Source organism: Nyctereutes procyonoides, unplaced genomic scaffold (genome assembly GCF_905146905.1).
Source record: "Nyctereutes procyonoides isolate TBG_1078 unplaced genomic scaffold, NYPRO_anot_genome, whole genome shotgun sequence".
Taxonomy (NCBI): domain Eukaryota; kingdom Metazoa; phylum Chordata; class Mammalia; order Carnivora; family Canidae; genus Nyctereutes; species Nyctereutes procyonoides.
In genome coordinates this window covers 54,130,580-54,151,041 of record NW_026575126.1, presented here as the reverse complement: position 1 = coordinate 54,151,041, position 20,462 = coordinate 54,130,580, and the positions used below count along the sequence as shown (strand labels likewise).

Sequence of the window (20,462 nt, the reverse complement as noted above, 5' to 3'; positions counted from 1 at the left end):
CTGGTCCGTCCAGCTGGTCTTCTGGGGGAGGCGCCTGCTGTTCTGATTCTCAGGTGTTAGCACTTGGGGGAGCTGCTCTGCCCCTGCCTGCTGCAGGGCTCAGCGGGGGTTGTTTACCCCGTTGGGCCCCAGGAGGATCAGCCGCAGTTGCTATGGCAACTCTGGAAGCCTGGATTCAGCCTCCGCAGGAACTACGGGGCTCGGGGCTCTCGGCTCTCCGTCCGTAGGAACTACGGGGCTCGGGGCTCTCGGCTCTCCGTCCGCAGGGCCTGGAGGCTCCGGGGCGGGGCCGCTGATCTGCTCAGCTCGGGGCAGGAGCGTCCTTGCTGTCCTGGGCCCTCCCGGGCTCTGCCTGTCCCGGGGGAGGCCGGATCTTGGGCTGTGTCCCGGCGCCCTGTGCTCCGGGGCCTGCACTGTTGGATTTGCGCTCCCGCCCTGCAGCTCCCTCCCTGGAGCCGCTCCCGAGCCCCTCCGAGCTGCTCCGGTCGGTCCCCGCCGTGCGCGCTGCAGCCCTTAGGGAGCTCATTGCACTCTCCGGGGGCGCAGGTGTCTGTTAGTGTCCCTGGGAGTCCGAGGGCATACCCGCCCTCCTGGGTCCTGTTCTAACTCCGTGCGGGCCCCTTTCCGTCCGGGAAGGTTGGTGCAGCTCCTGCTCCTCCGGGACGGGGCTCTCCTGTCCTGGGGACACTCGCCCCGGCCTCAGCCCGGCTCCTCGCGGGGCCCCTCCCCCTCAGAGGCCTTTTGTTTCTTTATTTCTTTTTCCCCGTCTTCCTACCTGGATAGAAGCGCGGACTCTTCTCACTGTAGCATTCCAGCTGGTCTCTCTTTACATCTCAGGCCGAATTCGTAGATTTTCAGGATGGTTTGAAGGTTATCTAGGTAATTTGATGGGGACAGGTGATTTGGGGACCCTGCTCTTCCGCCATCTTGCCCCCGAGTATTTTGTTCTTTTGATTAGGGCAGGTTTCCTTGGTTTGTTTGTTTGGTTTTTTTTTGTTTTTTTTTTTTGTATGCCTTGTTATGTTTTGTTGAGATTTGGGCATTTAAAAAAACAGACATCTCTCATAGTCTTTATGGACTAGCTTCATGCATGGGAAGTCCTTCACCAAAAACATTTTCAGATGAGTCTTTGGGGGTCGTGCATATTCTCTCATTCTATTGTATATGGTTGCTTTACACTACCCTAATTTCCTCAGGCAGCTTGGAGATCATGTTTCTTTTGTAGTTTCTCTGCCTGTATCCTTCGCACCTGAATGGGGAACTGCAGATTTCCTGCTGCTTTAAAATACTCTAAGATGCTACAGCATTTGCCTCTGTTTTTCTAGGACTTCCAACCTGGCGTCTATACCATGTTGCCACTTCCATTAGTGCTCCATTAGACAAGACAGAAACCAGTCCTTTGGGCAGCCCCTAGACAAGCCAGAACATTGCATACAAGTTCTAGTCTTTCCTTTCTGTCCCATGGGAGGAGCTTGGAATTGGGACATTTCCTCCTGATTGTGCCATGCCATGTTGGGAGAAGGGTTGGGGTGAGAAAATGCCATAAACTTTCTACCCTTTTTGGTATTGGCCATGCATTCATTTGCAAGCTGCAACATCCAAAATGATTTTTGGAGTTTTAAAATAAGTATTTTTATCTGTATATTGTTGCTAACTTAGTGTCTCAGTGGGGATGAAGGCCTGGAGCTTCCAAGTCCACCATATTGTTGAATGTCACTCTTACCTCCTGTTTCTAAGTTGCCTCTATCTTCCTTTAGTCTTATTTAATTGCTGAAGGTCTTTGTGTATTTCCAGAGTTCTGGCAAAATTAGTTCTGACATTTTGTGCTTGTTTATTTATCTTGTCTATGAAGGGACCAGAACTTGGAACTACCACCTCTGACAATTTGCTCCCAATGGTTGTTTCTGATCTCCATCTTGGTGTATGAATAGGATTTCAATAGGTGGAGAGGTAGTCCAGGCACTCCCATTGAGAGAAAGGAGCACATGCAGATGGAAAAGTGCATTGTATGTGTTCTGAGATAACACGCAGAAGATGGGGTGTGTTCCAAGATAATTTATGTAAAGCATATCAACTATACATAATCCATATATTATCATGAAGTTAATAACTCAAATCATAATCTTGTGATACTAGCTAGGTAGTCATATTGTTTAGAAGGCTTTTAACTGAGACTTAAGACAAAATCAGTTCAAATATATAAAACAGCAGATAATGTGGGTAGTATCTACCTTCCTGAGCTAGTTTGGGCATTATTTCAGTTTCAAAGGAGAAGCTATTATATCACAACTACTAAGCTCAGCTCTGCTCCGGCCTTGAGAACTTATGCTAACCTCACACACAACTAGGGATTCACTATCCTAATTGTCCCTAGTATTCCTTGTCCATTCTTCATTTCTGGTGAATGCAGTGTGTCTAATATATAAACCTACATAAAATATTCTTCCATGGCTTCTCATTGCAGTCAGCATAAATTCTAATCTTCATAGGATGGTTTCCCCCAAACCTTTCATGATTTGACCTTTTGAAGATTCCTCTAGTTTTATCTTTTGCTATTATTCAAATTCCACCTCTGATCTAGTCAGTTCCCTGCTTTCAAGTCTCCTAGTCTTTGCTTATAATTCATTCGCAGGCCTTCATACATCCTATTTGTCTCAGATTTGATGACACGGTCCTTTTTCTCACCCTCAAAATAGGTTATGTGCCATTCTCTTAGTTGAATAGCACCCCACACATAACATCTCCTTTCCGACTTATGATGTTAAGTTTCAAGTTTCTTTTCTATATCTCCACCAGTATACAAAATTGAGTGTAACAATGCTGTAATCACCACTGTATTACCAATTCCTATGAAAAAATTATATAAATATTTTTACTGAATAAATGAATGTATTACATTACTAAGAGCACTCTGGTTGTAAATAGTTAAAGTGTAATAAAAATTGCCACACTGAAACGACAATACACACAATATCACAAGGTGCTGATTGATTTGAAGTCTTAGAAGGAAGCTGACTTCTGCTGTAAACAGCTGAATACGTACCTGTGAGAAGGGACAAGATTGTGGTTTTTCCTGCCCCATTTTGCCCTAGAAGAATAGTGATTTGCCCCTTAAATTCAAGGACATGTTGTTTACTATTACTTTGTCACCAAATTCCTGTGAGATAAAAGAAAGAATAACTTGGTATCTATCACCATCATTTATGAAAGACAAAACGTTCATATACTCTATCCTTAGAAGAAACAACATTATAAAACAGGTGAAGGTAGGAGGTACAGGTTTCCAGTTATCCAATAACAAGTCACGGGGATGAAAGGTACAGCACAGAGAATATGGTCAATGGTACTGTAATAGAATTGTAGGGTGACAGATAGTAGCTATGCTGGTGGTGGGCACAGTATAACATACAGACTTGTTGAATCACTATGTTGTCCACCTGAAACTAATGTAATTCTATGTGTAAATGATATGTCAACAAAAAAAATTTAAAAAAAGGAGAAACATACTATGTAACTTGTGAAAAAAGATAATGTGAACGAGGAACAAAATTTGTAGGTGCACTGAGTTTGTACATTAGGCAAAATAGGTGTGAAGACACAGTGGGATCCATATTTGGTAAGGAAAACAGAGACCTCTCTACATTCTATGTATGAAGAGTATAATATAGTAATTATGGGGTTATTTAATTGTAGTAAGAGCTAGGAAATCTCATAAAAGTTGTAATCAATGATCAGAAAAGTTGATGCTATGATTTTAGCTAGAAGTTTGGTGATTCACAATAACATGCCTGGTAATTCTTGAGATTCTAAGGAGGAGTTGGAAAAATCAAATATGGCCCATTATATGTTTTTGTATGGCCAATGAACTAAGAATGGTTTTTTATAGTCTTCAAGGCTTATTAAAAAAGAAAAAGAATATGGGATAGACACTGTATGTGGCCCATGGAGCCTAAAATATTTATCTAATCTTTTATAGGACATATAAGACAATGCTTCTAAAAGGTTTCTTGAAAACTCCTACTGTTTCATTCTGAAATTAGAAAGCCCTTGGTTCCCAAGAACTTACCTAGATAAATCTAAAATCTGCTTATGTGTCTGTCTGTAAGTGCCTCCTATTGGCAAATCCTAACTAGAAACCAAATAGAGGAGGGAATTTGAGGGAATATAGTTAATGGGTTTTCTTTTGCAATGCAGGAGATATCATAGAAAAGTTGGTAGTAATGTTGCCAAACTGACAAGAGAATACATCTACAAACTATCCCTAGGCATGGGTTTTTCAACAGTAGCACTACTGACACTTTGTTTTGGAGGGGTTTCCTGTGCCTCAGTAGCATGTTTAGCAGCTTCTCTGGCCGCTACCTTCTAGATGCCATTAGCACTCTTCACCTCTCTCTATCTTAGTTGTGACAATTAAAATATCTCCACATGTTGTCAGATGTTCTCTGAGGGGACAGAATCACCCCTAGTTGAAAACAACTGCCCTAGAGAAACAAATTTTCTCCCATGCTGGTAATACTACAATCTGCTTCATCACTATGTCTCCCCAAAGCTATAGCTCTGCATTTTCAAAAGTCTACCAGAAACATAAATTTAAATACTTATAAAAATCTCAAATTCAATATATCTAAAACTCTGCTCATCATCATCCCATGAAAATATGCTTCTCAGCTGTACTCCCTGTTAGAAAATGATTCCAATATTCACTTAGATGTACAAAACAGAAATATACATTTAATCCTGCACTTCTCATTGTTACTAACTACTATATGCAATAAGTCACCAAGTCCAATTAGTTAATTTAGACCAGGGGTGACCATTCTTTATTCAATAACTATTTACTAAATTATCAGGCATTGTGTTATATGATAGAGTTATATCTAGGAATCAGTTATGCATAGCCCCACCTCAATGAAGCCTTTGTAAAGGAAGTTAAGAAAAAAAGTATAGGAATGTAATAATAATTATAGATTATGATCAACATTATGAATAAAACAAAGAGCCTAAAAAATGAGAGGTGTGGTAGTATTACGTGTAAAACAAATGTTTATAATGGACATTAGGTAACTAATGATAGTGATTCCTAAGAGTTGGAAAACAAGGTCGGCCCTACAATTACCCCAGCTTACCTAGATAGTGTCAAAGCCAAGGAACAGAGACAGTAACTCAGGCACAGTCAAGCAACCTACTGGAGTTGAAGATAGGGAGCTCAGAGTCTACTGAGGTGAAAGTAACCTGGAGTACTAAAGTGAGAGTTCCTAGAGTATTCTGGTAAGAACTGATCAACATAAGCATGCGAGGAAACTACAAAAAAACATTTAAAAGTGAGAGGGAACAGCTGCTGGCATTCATCTAGGGTCAGAAAGTGTGCTTATTCCCTAGCCAGACTAGAAAATTTCAAGATTCATAGGGCATTGGGTAGATTACAAGAAGGGGCTGACTGAATCAATAGTGGAGAATAATCATCTGTGGACTAAGCAATGCCGAAATGAAAGTATCAAACTATTTCAGAGTAACTTAATTCTTCTGAAAACAAAGATCAAGAGTTTTCATAGAAAATAAAAATACCCAAAACCCGAAAAATTTGAAGTAGGAAAATTTGACCTGTAATGAAAATATAAATCAATTAAAATCAGCCCCAAACTGACACACATGTTAAAATAAGGAAACACATTAAAATGATTATTATAAGTGTATGTCATATTTTGAAAAAGCTAGAATATGGAAGATATTTTAAAAACAGCTCATGGCAATGAAAACTGTAATTTCTAAAATGAAAATACACTTGATGAAATATTGACAAATGCAGGTTAGACACTGAAAAAGAAAAAAGAAAAAAGTAGTTAAAGATATAGCAGAACAGCAAAGGAAACAGTCAACAAAACCAAAAGGCAACTTATGAAATGGGAGAAGATATTTGCAAATGAAATACCAGGTAAAGGGTAGTATCCAAGATCTATAAAAGACTTATCAAACTCCACACCCAAAAAACAATCCAGTAAAGAAATGGGCAGAAGACACTAAGAGACATTTCTCCAAAGAAGACCTACATATGGCCAACATGCACATGAAAAAATGCTATCACTTGGCATCAAGGAAATACAAATCAAAACCACAATGAAATACCACCTCACACCAGTCAGAATGGCTAAAATTAATAAGACAGGAAAAAACAAATATTGGAGAGGATGTGGAAAAAGGGGAACTTTCTTATATTGTTGGTGTAAGCTGGTACAGCCACTCTGGAAAAGTAGTATGGAGGCTCCTCAAGAAGTTAAAAATAGAGCGACCCTATGACTCAGCAATTGCACCACTAGGTATTTACCCCAAAGATACAGATGTAGTGAAATAATGGAACATCTGCACCCCAATGTTCACAGCAGCAATGTCCACAATAGCCAAATTGTGGAAAGAGCCAAGATGTCCATCAACAGATGAATGGACAAAGAAGATATGGTAATATAACAATGGAATGTTACTCAACCATCAGAAAGGATGAACACTTACTATTTAAATTGATGTGGATGGAACTGGAGGGTGTTATGCTGAGTGAAGTAAGTCAATCAGAGAAAAACAATTACCATATGATTTGTGGAATATAAGAGACATTGCAGAGGATCATAGGGTAAGGGAGGGAAAACAGAATGGGAAGTCATCAGAGAGGGAGAAAAGCCATGGGAGATTCTTTACTATAGGAAACAAATTAAGGGTGGACAGAGGGGAAGTAGGTGGGGGGTGGTGGGATAATTTGGTGATAGGCATAAGGAGGGCATGTGATGTGATGAGCACTGGGTGTTATATGCCACCAATAAATCACTGCACACTACATCCGAAACTATTTACTTTATATCAGCTAACTGAATTTTTAAAAAGATATAGAGGTAGAAACAATTAAAAACAAACAAAACAAACAAATAAATAAAGGATAAAGCCTCAGGAAAGATGTTCCTACAGCCATGCCAAGATCTTATTGCCAGTGGTATTTTCTAGAAAAAAAAATTTTATTTTGGAGAGAGACTGAGCACAGTTCACAAGCTGGGTAGGGGGAGGGCTAGAGGGAGAGAGAGAGAGAATCTTAAGCAGGCTCCATGGAGCCTGACCAGGGGCTCAATTTCACAATTCTGAGATCATGACCTGAGCTGAAACCAAGAGGTGGACACTTAACCGAATGAGCCACCCAGGTGCCCCTTCTCTGGGATTTTTGTAGTTTCCTGTCTTACATTTAAGTCTCCAATGCATTTTGAGTTTATTTTTGTGTATGGTGCAAGACAGTGGTTCAGTTTCATTCTTTTGCATATAGCTGACCAGTTTTCCTGACACCATTTGTTAAAAAGATGGTTTTTTCCTATTGGGTATTCTTTTTTTTCTCTTTAAAGATTTAATTTATTTATTTGAGAGAAAGAGACAGCAACAGAGATAGTGAGAAAGAGCACAAGCAGGGAGAAGAGGGAGAAGCAGGCCTCCTGCTGAGCATGGAGCCTCAGGTGGGGCTCAATCCCAGGACCCTAGTAACATGACCTGAGCCAAAGGCAGATGCTCAACTGACTGAGCCACCCAGGTGTTCCCTCCCTCCCCCATTGGATATTCCTTCCTGCTTTGTCAAAGATTAACTGACCATATAGTTGTGGGTTCATTTCTGGGTTTTCTATTCTGTTCTATTGAACTATACTGTATCTATTTTCATGCCAGTACTGTACTGTTTGATCACTACAGCTTTGTAATATAGCTTAAAGTCTGGATTATGTAATCTCTGATATTTTAATTATTGTGTACCATGGTACAGACCTTCTTGAGTTCATCTTGTTTGGAATTCTTTGTTTCTTGAACTTGAGTCTGTGTTTCTTTCCCCTGGTTAGGAAAGTTTTCAGTTATTATTTCTTCAAATAAGTGTTTTACCTCTATGTTTTTCTCTTCTTCTGGGATCTCTATATAATGTGAGTGTTTGTTCACTTGATGTTGTCCAAGAGATATCTTAACTGATCTTCATTTAAAAAAATTCTTTTTGCTGTTTAGCTTGGGTGCTTTCCATTACCGTCTTCCTGATCACCAATCCATGCCTCTGCATCTGTTAATCTACTGTTGATTCTCTCTAGCATAGTTTTAATTTCAGTTTTTGTAGTCTCCCCCCTGAGTGGCTCTTTTTTATGTTTTCTATGTCAGCTACTTCTTCTAAACTTAAAGGAATGGTCTTTATCTTGCTTGCTATTTTCTTTTCTTTCTTTCTTTTTTTTTTTTTTGCTTGTTATTTTCTATGTGTTCTCTCTCTTGTTTGCAGAAGCTGTTTAGGCAGTTCTCAGTTCTTCGGGTGGAAATGCTCTATAAATAGGTATAGATTTGTTGTGTCTGTGGAGAAGACGAGTTCAGGATCTACCTACATCGCCATCTTGGATTGGAACTCAGCTTCTTGTATTTTAAAACTTCAATAGAGTGGTTTAAAAAACAAATAGGTATTGCCTAGCTGATATTGCTTTTTTCAAATATGATAAATTATAGAAACTTCCAGAAAACTGTTTGAATTTACTATCTGAATTGGAATAAAACTGATACCTTGTAAGTTGTTGTGCTATTACAATAAAATAGAATTCAACAACAACAAAAAAGTGGTGTTTGGCTACCATAACATTAGTAAAAGTACGTTTAAGAGAAGAACATTGCCAAGGATAAAGTGTATCATTTTATAATGATAAAGAGATCAACTTTTCAAGAACACATAATTTTCCTAAATGTTTGTGCACCCAATAACAGAGTGAAAAATATAAGGCCAAAGAGCTACAGAGAAAAATAGGAAAAATGTGGTTATTTTTAAGGACTTCAATACTTTTCTCTCAATAACTGTTAGAATGTGTAGAATCATTAAAGGATATAGAATACTTAATAAGGGCAGTCCCGGTGGCACAGCGGTTTAGCGCCGCCTGCAGCCGGGGTGGGGGATGGTGATCCTGGAGACCCTGGATCGAGTCCCACATCGGGCTTCCTGCATGGAGCCTGCTTTTCCCTCTGCCTGTGTCTCTGCTTCTCTCTTGCTCTCTCTGAATGAATAAATAAATAAATCTTAAAAAAAAGAATACTTAATAAATTACCAACTAACTTAACTAACATTTAGGTATTACTCTAAGAACGAATAGCAGATTACACATTATTTTCAAGTATGTATATAACATGTATTTAGACAGATGACTGACTGAGCTATAAAACAAGAATCAATAAATCTAAAGGATTCATGTCATACAAAGTATCTTCTCTTACCAGAATCAGAATTAGATTAGAAATTAGTACCAGAAAGATCTCTGGAAAATCCCCAAGTAACTGCAAACTAAATAATACAAATTGTACAAAAGCTCTTCTGGAAAAGTAAAGAGGAAATACTTCCCAATGCATTCTATGAGGTTAGCATTATTCCAATACCAAAACTAGAAAAATGCCTTACAAAAAATGAAAGCAACAGATCAATATTCATCATTAACCTAAGTGAAAACATTCTCAACAAATTTAAGAAAAGTAATTCCATAAAAATAGATGATAGAGTTTTACTTTCGGGAAATCAGCATGAAGAACTCCACAGACACATTCCCCAGTGAAACAAGAAAAGCCGTGAAAATTAAAAAACAAAACAATAATCACATAAAATATTTAGGAGTTGTCCTAAGGGCATGCAGCAAATGAAAAAACATTTATTTAAAAAAATCTACTACAACTTGGTAAATAACAGACTTACTGTTTTTAATATCTTACTCTAGCTTGTCATTCTAGGAATTATCTCCACTATCCCCCAGTATTCTCAGTTCTGTTGGAAATCTTTTAGATCTGTCCATTTCTCTTATGTACACTTTCACAACCCTTATCCAAGTCTTATCAAAAATACCATCCAGTCTTCTTTTTCCCACTTTTCTTCTCAAGTCCCCATTCTTCAACACCTTGTTTTCCATATTGTAGTCAAAATGATCATTAAAACACATACATAATATTCCTCCAGTGCTTTAAACCATTCAATGGCTTCCCAATGAAGCCATTTACTATCATTCTTTTACCTCTAAATATATTGGTTTTCTTTTTGTTCCTCAAACACATGAACATCTTTCTCACTCAGGGTCTTTGAATTTGCTATTTGTCTACTTATGGTATTCTTCTCTTACTTAGCTTTTCAAATAATTAGCTCTCATTCTTCAGGTTTCAGCTCAAAGGTCATCTCTTTGGAGAGATTTCCTTTTAACTACATTTAGTGTCATCCCCTCCACTCACACTCAAATGTTATCATTGTATCATCAAGTTTAAATTCTATAAAGAATTTATTACAAAATTCAAATTATCACTTGTTCTAAGCCTATCAGAAAAGAGTAGAAGTAAGCATGATGAATGGAGTAAATACTATGCTGTAAGGATATATCTATATGTTCTATGAATGTCTCTCTTAAATTAGAACTATATTGATTATGACTCTTAATTAAGCATTTTAAGTGTTTTCTAGAAATGGCCAGTTACAAACCCAGGGTATAGTACATGGCTTTCAGTCTTAGCAGGAGAAAGAGACCTTTGAAACAAATACCTTGTGTAAATGTTTGATCTGGATACCTGCCACCAAACTAGTAGGTTCAGCCTCAAAATGCTTGTTTGGAGTTTGTCCACAATTTTTCACTTCTTTTTTCTTTCTAATTTTTGTTTCACCAAGCCAGTATGAGCGCTACAAAGAAAGCCAAAATGAAATTACCAAGATGAACTTTCAGAACCAAAGCATTCCATCTGAACAGATCTATAATGAATAAAGCGACTGACTTAGTAATCAAAATCTGCGTACAGGGGTACCTGGGTGGCTCAGTGGTTAAGCATCTGCCTTCGGCTCAGGGCATGATCCCAGGGTCCTAGGATCAAGTCCCATATCGGGCTCCCTATGGGGATCCTGCTTCTCCCTACGTCTCTGTCTCTCTCTCTTATATCTATCATGAATAAATAAATAAAATCTTTAAAGAAAAAAACCTGCCTACAAAGAAAAGTCCAGGACCAGATGTCTTCACTGGTACCTAACATTTAAACAAGAGCAACAATTATTCTCCAAGCTGTCAAAAAAGCTTAAGAGAAAGGAACACTTCCTAACTCATTCTATGAACTCAGCATTACTTGAAAAGCAAATGCCAAAGTTAGGCAAAGATATCACAAGGAAAGAAACCACAGGCCAATATCCCTTATTAATACAGATTTAAAAATCTTCAAAAAATACTCCTCAATTAAACCTAATAGCATATCAAAAGGAATATTCATCATAACAAAGTGGGAGTTATCCCAGGAATGCAGGGTACTTCAACATACAAAAACCAATCAATGAAATATATCACATTAACAGAGTCAATGGGAAAGAAAACATACAATTATTTCAACTGATGCAAATAAAGCCTCTGACAAAGTGTCTCATGATAAAGACAATTGGAAAACTAGGAATAGTTTCTTGAAATTCATTAGGGAATTTGTGAAAAAACCCACAGCTAATATCAGACTCAAGAGTGAAAGACTTAAAGCTTTTCTTCTAAAATCAGGGATAAGACAAGGATACCTGCTTTCATCCTTGCTATTCACCACTGTCCTGGGATATTAGCCAGAACAATAAGGCAAGAAAAAGAAATAAAAGACATTCAAATTGGAAAAAGAGAGGAAAACTGTATTTGAAGATATCATGATACTACAATTTAAGGTGCCCAGAGAATCCTCCCCTACATACACTATGAGAGCTAACAGACAAATTCAGCAAAGATGCAGGGTACAAGATCAATATGTATACACCAGTTGTGTTTGTGTATATCAGCTATGAACAATCCAAAAAGAAAACTCTATTCTAACAGTTCTATTTACAATAGCATCCAAAAGAGTAAAATACTTAGGAATAAAATTAACCAGAATGGCGAATGACACACACTGAGACTATAAAACCTTAATGAAAGAATTTAATGAAGACAATAAATGGAAAGTTAAAAGAGAAAAAGATAGCTCATGGACTGAAAGACAATTTTTAGGGGAGGGGTGATTCTGAGATCATCACTGTGTTCTCTGCACTGATTCCCAGAGCTCCCTGCATCACTGGGTTCCAGGGATAAACAGTGCAGACATACTCTTTTCTGGCTGCCTTCCTTTCCTGTCTCATTTTACCTCTCTCTGACCCTTCCAAGTAAATTCCAAACCCTGTGAAAGACAACATATTTAATATGGCAATACTACTTAAAGTAATCAACAGATTCACAGTAATTCCTATAAATATTCACTTTTACAGATATAGAAAAACTGATTCTCAAGTTCTTATGGAACTTCCAGGGCTCCATAATAGCCAAAACAATCTTGAAAAAGAAGAGAAAAGCTGGATGACTTACACTTTCAGATTTCAAAATCTATTATAAAACTATAGTAATCAAACAGTGTGGTACTGACATAAGGACAGACATATGGGCCAACGGAATAAAACTGAGGATCCAAAAATGAAACTATACATCTATGGCCAACTGATTTTCAACAGGGGTGTTAAGACCACTCAATGCAGAAAGAACAGTCTTCTCAAAGAATGGTTTTAGGACAAAAGGATATCCACAACCAAAAGAATAAAGTTGAATCCTTACTTCATACTATATAAACATCAACTTAAAATTGATCAGTGGTTTAAATTTAACAGATAAAACCATCAAATTCTTTTTTTTTTAACCATCAAATTCCTAGAAGAAAACACAAGGGTAAATTTTGATGACTTTGGATTTGGCAATACCTCCTTAGATGTGACACAAAATTCACAACAACCGATAAAACGATTTTTAAATTGGTTTTAATCAAAGTCAAAAATTATTGTCCATGAAAGAGTACTAAGAAGAGAGTGAGAAGAAAATCCACAGAATGAAAGAAAATATATATAAATCATGTATCTGATAAGGCTCTACTGTCCAGAATATATAAAAAGATAACCCAGTTTAAAAAGTCACAGACTTTGAATAGACATTTCTGTAAGTAACATGTTCAATGGCCAAAAAGCAAGCCCATGAAAATATCTCAAAAATGATTAGTCATTAGGGAAATGCTAATCAAAACCACGAGATACCATTTATCCCACAAGAATGGTTATAATAAAGGGAAAAGAGAATAACAAGGGTTTGTGAGGCTGTGGAGAAATTGGAACCCTAGTACATTGGTTGTGGGAAAGTACAAATGGTGCAGCTATTGCAGAAAATAGTTTAGTGGTTCCTGAAAACATGAAACAAAGAATTATCCTAAGTACTAGCAATTATACTCCTACGTATATTCCCAAAAGAACTGAAACAGATATTCAAGCAAATACTTATAGACAAATATTCACAGCAGCACTATTCAAACATCTAAAAGATGCCCTACATTTCTAACTACAGGTTGATAAAGGAATTGTTCTATATACATACAATGGAATATTATTCAGCAACCCAAGAGTGAGGTGCTGACATATATTAATGTAAACTTCAAAAACATTATATTAAGTGAAAGAAGCCGGACCCAAATGGTCACACATTGCATAATTCTATTTATATGAAACATCCAGGATATCAGTTCATAGAAAAAGAAAGCTGATTAGTGATTGCTACAGTCTTGGGTAGGGAAAAATGGGATGTGACTTCTTAATGGGTATACAATTTTATTTTTGGGTAATAAAAATATTTTGGAACTAGATATGGGCAAGTACATTGTAAATGTACTAAATTCCACTGCTTTTTTCACTTCAAAGTGGTTAATTTTAACTTACATGACTTTCATCTTAATTAAAAATTTTAATGTGAAAAAAGAAAAGAGGTACTACAAAAACTTGAAAACACTCTAGCTTGGTTTACTATGTGGCTCTTGCATACCTTCAGCAATTGATGTTTGCAGCAAAATTATGTATGATTTATATCTCTAGGATTTAGAAGCAAAAATCGTTGTGAAATGTTAGTGTTCATGGTTTGTCTCCCTCTCTAATTTTTCCCATGCAGTTCCCCTCAAACCATGAGAGACTCCTAACTCTGGGAAACAAAAAAAGGGTTGCGGAAGGGGAACTGGGTGGGGGATGGGGTAACTGGGTGACAGGTACTGAGGGTACTTGATGGAATAGCACTGGGTGTTATACTATATGCTGGCAAATTGAATTTTTTTTTGGCAAATTGAATTTAAATTAAAAAAAATGTAAATAAAATAAAAGACAAGGTATAAATGGGGAAAAAAAAAAGAAATGTTAGTGTTCAGAAGTAAGGACAAAATGGAATTACTCAACAATGAAGTTACAGCCAGTGCATTTTATCACACTCAGAATACTATTTTTGTACTACATATTATTCAATAATGGCACGAGTATAGAGGGCAAGATGCAGAAATTCTCCTACTGTACGTAAACTGGTCTAATCCTTGAAAGGAAACAGGTGGTAAGAACACAGATATGGAAAATACCCAATCCTTTACTCACTAGGAGCTAAGAAATCATCATATATTATTTAGCTGGGAACAACTTTTGCAGACTTTCAGATTTCTTTATTCTCCAATCTAATCCACTATGTACCATGTGGCTGAAGAAGAGTTCTATTACTCATAGTTCTTAATGTATGGTGTCTTATCCACAGATTGTACATTTGGACATGTGGAAGGCTTTAAGAGATCAAGAAATGGCTATAATTTTCATATGGCTGGTATACACAAAAAAATGATTCTACCAGACCTTTTGATTGGACTATAAATATTATATGAAATAGGTTCATAAGGACTATGGCTTTCTCCAGTAACACCAGCATTAGTACTCACCAAAAGAAAAAAGTACCATGGTTGGGGCACATCACACTGCCCTGGAAAGATGGTTTCCATATACCAGGTCACAATGCCATATAAGAAAGCATCAAGTAAAAGCATTAACAAAATATAGCCAAATATGAGGTTATCCTCAAGGTTGACTGGTCTCCAAATGTTATCCCATCTAACACCAATTTCTGAAACAAAAAGGAGATACTATAGATTACTCTGTGAATAGCAAAGAAAAAAGATTGATAGTTTAAATCCTGTCACTGTAAATTACCTATGTGTTAATACCTTTATTATTTAAGTCATCTAAGAAAATGATGAAATATGTAATAACAATGGGTTCTTCCTACCTAACTTCACAATCTACAAAAATAAATAAGAATTACTAAGACGAGGTCAGAGAATGAAACAAAAATAATGAAAAAAGCGAGCCTATTAGATCCTATTTTTCTATCCCCTCATCCTAAATTCACATTTAAACTACCGTCAGAATACACAAATCTGGAAAAATATTCAATAGCACTAGAGATGAATGCTGACTACAAAGCAGAAGAAAAAGATGTTTTGCTTAAATAGAGTTCTGGGACACCTGGTGGCTCAGTTGGTTAAGTGTCTCAACTCTTGATTTTGGCCCAGGTCATGATCCCAGGGTCATGAGATGGAGCACTGCGTCAGGCTCTGCGCCCAATGATGAGCCTGCTTGAGATTCTCTTTCTCTCTCTTTCTGCTCCTCTTCCTCTGCTCACACATGTGTGCACTCTCTTAAAGAAAGAGACAAAGAAAGAAAGAAAGAAAGAAAGAAAGAAAGAAAGAAAGAAAGAAGAAAGGAAGGAAGGAAGAAAGAAAGAAAAAGAAAGAAAGAAAGAAAGAAAGAAAGAAAGAAAGAAAGAAAGAAAGAAAGAAAGAAGAAAGAAAAGTTCTGATAGAAGAGAAAAAGAAAGTCATCAAAAAAAGGTAATCCTTTGTTCTATTTCTTCTATTTCTGGACAGAGTGTAGCACAACTAAAAAGCATGGGGGCTTGCAGTGAACTCCAAAAAAGACATTTCATGAATATGGTCAATGAAACTTGTCTTTTCTTCAGCTTCAGCCTCCCTTTCCTATAGACCAGCACCATAAGAAGGATATTCATCAGCACTGCATCTTTGAAAAAGCTATAAAAAGGTAACCATTTAAGAAAATAATATTTAGTAGTATTAAAAATCATCAAAATGAAAGCAATTTTGAGAGGCAGTGAACAGAAAATTAGAAACGACAACAAAAGAGGTAGAATGCAAGTTTTATGAAGTCTGCTGTACCGTGAGAAATCCTCCTACCTATATAGGAATAATATAGAAAAGAAACAATAACTAAATACAATAAACTAATCCAATAAAAAATAATTCAATTAGAAAACCAAAATGTATACATCCTATTGCAGATTAAGCCAATGAAAACCCCACATCTAGATAAATTCTAGTGAAATTTTTAATGTTTCATATATAAAGAAAGAATAATGCAAGTATCCATATAGAAATCATATGTATATTCTGACTGGCACAGGATTTTGTTCACAGGTGAAAAAATTAAGTCCTCAATCATCTTCATTAATCAACAAGTGCAATGAAATTCCCACTAAATCCCAGTAAGATTTTTCATAAATTTTGACAAAGTCATCCTAAAGTTCAAGTAGAAAGCAAAGTGACAAGAATAAAGAACAAGGTCAGGGGCAGCCCGGGTGGCTCAGTGGTTTAGCGCCACCTTCAGCCCGGGGCATGATCCTGGAGACCCGGGATCCAGTCCCACGTCGGGCTCCCTGCATGGAGCCTGCTTCTCCCTCTCCCTATGTCTCTGCTTCTCTCTGTGTCTCTCATGAATAAATAAATAAAATCTTTTTTTTTTTTTAAAGAACAAGGACTGTAGATAAGACTAACAGAGGCTTCTTGTGGAGAGATGGGAACTTCTAATTTTTCACTCCTTTGATTTTTTTTTTTAGTTCACATAACTGTCTTTAACAATAAATAAACAAATATAGGGATAAATAATTTGTATAAGATTTTCTTACTTCCTTACCCACTGTCCCACCCATGCTGCCGCAATTCCACCTTTCAAGAATCAAACAGCAAAGGCAAGATTTGCATGGCAAACACTTACGTTTTAATTCCAATTTGAGCAGACGACTAATTCCCAGTGCCAATGCAACATTTGAGCTGAGACAGACAGTCACTTTCTGGGTGAGGGTCATGTGTCCGTAGTATTTAATAATGGTATTAAATGGAAAGAAAGTGGCAAAATATAGGAGACTTCCAGCAGAAGCAGCCAAATGGACTGCAAATAAGGAAATTATAAGGTCAGTTTAAAGCTTATGCAAAATAATGAATAACTTTTTCTACTACAGTATAGGGTAGTAAGCTCTATGAGGGAAAGATATTTGTCTTTCTTTTTCACCCTTCTATCACTGATGTCTGGCACACAGTATATACTCCCTGAATATGTGTTAAAAATGAATTAACTAACAGTTAATGTATAGAATATTTAGTCATTTAAACAAAGATTTACTCATGAGCACTTGGCTTGAAAAATTATAAATGTATACCATTATTATTTATTATTAATTATTAATAATTATTAATGTTCCCAAAGTTTGAAGTATTGGGTAGAATATAAAGTTCTTTATGAAGTTTTAAACACATGCTTCCAAACAAAATCATGATGCCTAAAATAAAGAATAGTTGAATAAATAGATAATAACTACTGAGAGTTAGATGTGGTTATGTCCATAAGCATGAGATCTATAGACTAGAAAAAGACTTCTTGTTAGGATTATCATTAAGACAACATAAAATCAGCACCAAGGAAGAAGTAAAAACACTCAAATCATGGTCAACTAATCTTCGATAAAGTAGGGATGAACATCCAATGGAAAAAAGTCTTTTCAACAAATGGTGCTGGGAACACTAGACAGCCACATGCAGAAGAATGAAACTGGACCACTTTCTTATGCCATACACAAAAATAAATTCAAAATGGATGAAAGACCTCAATGTGAGACAGGAAACTATAAAAATCCTGGAGGAAAACACAGCCAGTAACCTCTTCCATCTTGGCCATAGCACCTTCTTACTAGACATGTTGCTGGAGGAAGGGAAACAAAAGCAAAAATGAACTTTTGGGACTTCAAGATAAAAAGCTTCTGCATGTTGAAGGAAACAATCAATTAACACTAAAAGGCAACCTATGGAATGGGAGAAGATATTTGCAAATGACATTATCTGATAAAGGGTTAGCATCCAAAATATATAAAGACCTTATCAAACCCAACACCCAAAAAACAAATAATCCAGTTAAGAAATGGGCAAAAGACAAGAATAGACCTTTTTCCAAAGAAGACACCCAGATGGCCAAAAGACACATAAAAAGATGCTCAACATCACTCAGCTTCAGGGAAATACAAATCAAAGCTATGATGAGATACCACCTCACATCTGTCAGAATGGCTAAAATTAACGACAATGGAAACAACAGATATTGGCAAGTATATGGAGAAAGGGGGAACCCTTTTACACTGGGATTGCAAACTGGTACAGCCACTCTGGACAAAAGTATGAAGGTTCCTCAAAAAGTTAAAAATAGAACTATCCTAAAACCCAGCAATTGCACTCCTAGGCATTTACCTAAAGGACGCAAAAATACTGATTCGAAGGGACTCATGCACCCTGATGTTTATAGCAGCATTATCAACAATATATAGTGGAATATTACTAAGCTATCAAAAAGAATGAAATCTTGCTATATACAATGACATGGATGGAACTACTAAATGAAACAAGTCAGAGAGACAAATACCATATGACTTCACTCACGTGTGGAATTAAGAAACAAAACTGATGAACATGGGCAAAAGGGGAAAGAAAAAGAGAGGGAGGTAAACCATAAGAGACTCTTAACTACAGAGAACAAATGAGGGTTGATGGAGGGAGGTGGGGGGATTGGCTAAATGGTTGGTGGGTATTAAGGAGGGCAGTTGCTGTAATGAGCATGGGGTGTTATGTGGAAGAGATGACTCACCAAATTCCACTCCTGAAACCAGTATTATACTATATGCTAACCAACTAGAATTTAAATAAAATCTTGAAACAAAAAAATAAATAAGACAAACTTAAAAAGACACTCACATTAAATTACAATGATATAAACTATCTTTTTCTTTCTTTCAATCACTTTATTGAGATATTACTGACATATAAAGAGCTGTACATGCTTAGTGTAAACAATTTGATGAGTTTGGAGGTAGGTATGTACACCTGTGAATACTTGTGAATACATCACAATCTATGCTATAAACATACCTATCACCTCCCAAAGTTTCCATCTGCTCTCTTTTTCTCTCCCTCTGTCCTCATTATTTCTTTTTTTGTGATGTGAATACTTAACATAAAAGGTACCTCTTAGCAAGCTTTTTAAGTGTACAGTACTGTACTGTTAACTACAGGCACTATGTTGTAGATGTTTAAGGCACTTATTCATCTTGCATAATGAAACTCTAATGCTATTACCCTTTGACTAATACCTCCTTGCTTCCCTCTTCCCCAACTTCCTGGCAACCACCATTCTAGGCTGTCTGAGTGTGTGTGTGTGTGTGTATATATATATGTATATATCATATAGTATTGTTTTCCTGTATCTTGCTTGTTTCACTTAACAATGGCCTCTAGGTTTCTGTTTTTACAAATGGCAGAATCTCCTTCTTTTATAAGGCAGAAAAAAAAACTCTTTGTATTATATACCACATTTTTTTAAACCATTCACCTGACGAAGGACATTTAGGTGGCTTCCATGTCTTGGCCATTGTGAATAATGTTATAGTGAATATGACAGTGATTGTTTGTTTATCTATTTATCTTTTTAATTTATCTTTTTATTTTTTTCATAATGATAAGGGTACCATTCCCTATTTCCCCTACCTCTCTATTCACCTCCTCTTTGGTCACATTCAGTTTGTTCTCCGTAAGTAAGAGTATGTTTCTTGGTTTATCTCCCTCTTTTTCCTTTTTCTCATTTGTTTTGTTTCTTAAATTCACATATGAGTGAAATCATATGGCATATGTCTTTCTCTGACTTACTTATTTTTAGCATAATACTCTCTAGCTTCATCCACATCTTGTAAATGGCAGGACTTCATTCTTTTTTATGGCTGAATAATATTCCGTTGTATATTCATACACCACACCTTCTCTATTTGTTTATCAACTGATTGACATCTGGGCTGCTTCCACATTTTGGCTATTGTAAATAATGCTATGAACATAGGGGTGCATGTATCCTTTTGAATTAGTGTTTTTGTATTTTGGGATAGACACCCCCAGTACTGTGATTACTGAATCGCAGGGTAGTTTTTTAACTTTTTGAAGGGATGGGTGAAACAGGTGAAGGGGATTAAGAGCACACTCATTGTGATGAGCACTGAGTAATGTACAAAATTGTTGAATCACTGTATTGTACACTTGAAACTAATATATTTAACACTGTATATTAATTATAGTGGAATTTAATAAACACCCAAAAAATCTGTTACAGGGTGAGTTTTAGACTTACCTTTATTGAAGAATGTGCTAACCATAAATGCAAAGAATATTGAAGCAATGGCATGACACATAAGAAAGACAAAGATGAAACTACTGTCACTGAAGCGAAAGATTGGCTCCCTGAAAATCTACAAGAAAACAATTATGAC

At 36.7% G+C, this 20,462-nt stretch overlaps 1 protein-coding gene across 1 annotated transcript in view; it reads right to left on the bottom strand.

Annotated features, from left to right (window-relative positions):
* The window catches only part of LOC129519856 (phospholipid-transporting ATPase ABCA3-like), a 202,114-nt gene that overhangs the window by 151,660 nt on the left and 29,992 nt on the right, over positions 1-20,462 (bottom strand). Inside the window, 6 exon segments of the mRNA XM_055340688.1 lie at positions 3,044-3,112; positions 3,115-3,157; positions 10,541-10,675; positions 14,758-14,939; positions 16,883-17,056; positions 20,324-20,441. Of these exon segments, the coding sequence (XP_055196663.1) occupies positions 3,044-3,112; positions 3,115-3,157; positions 10,541-10,675; positions 14,758-14,939; positions 16,883-17,056; positions 20,324-20,441 (721 nt within the window).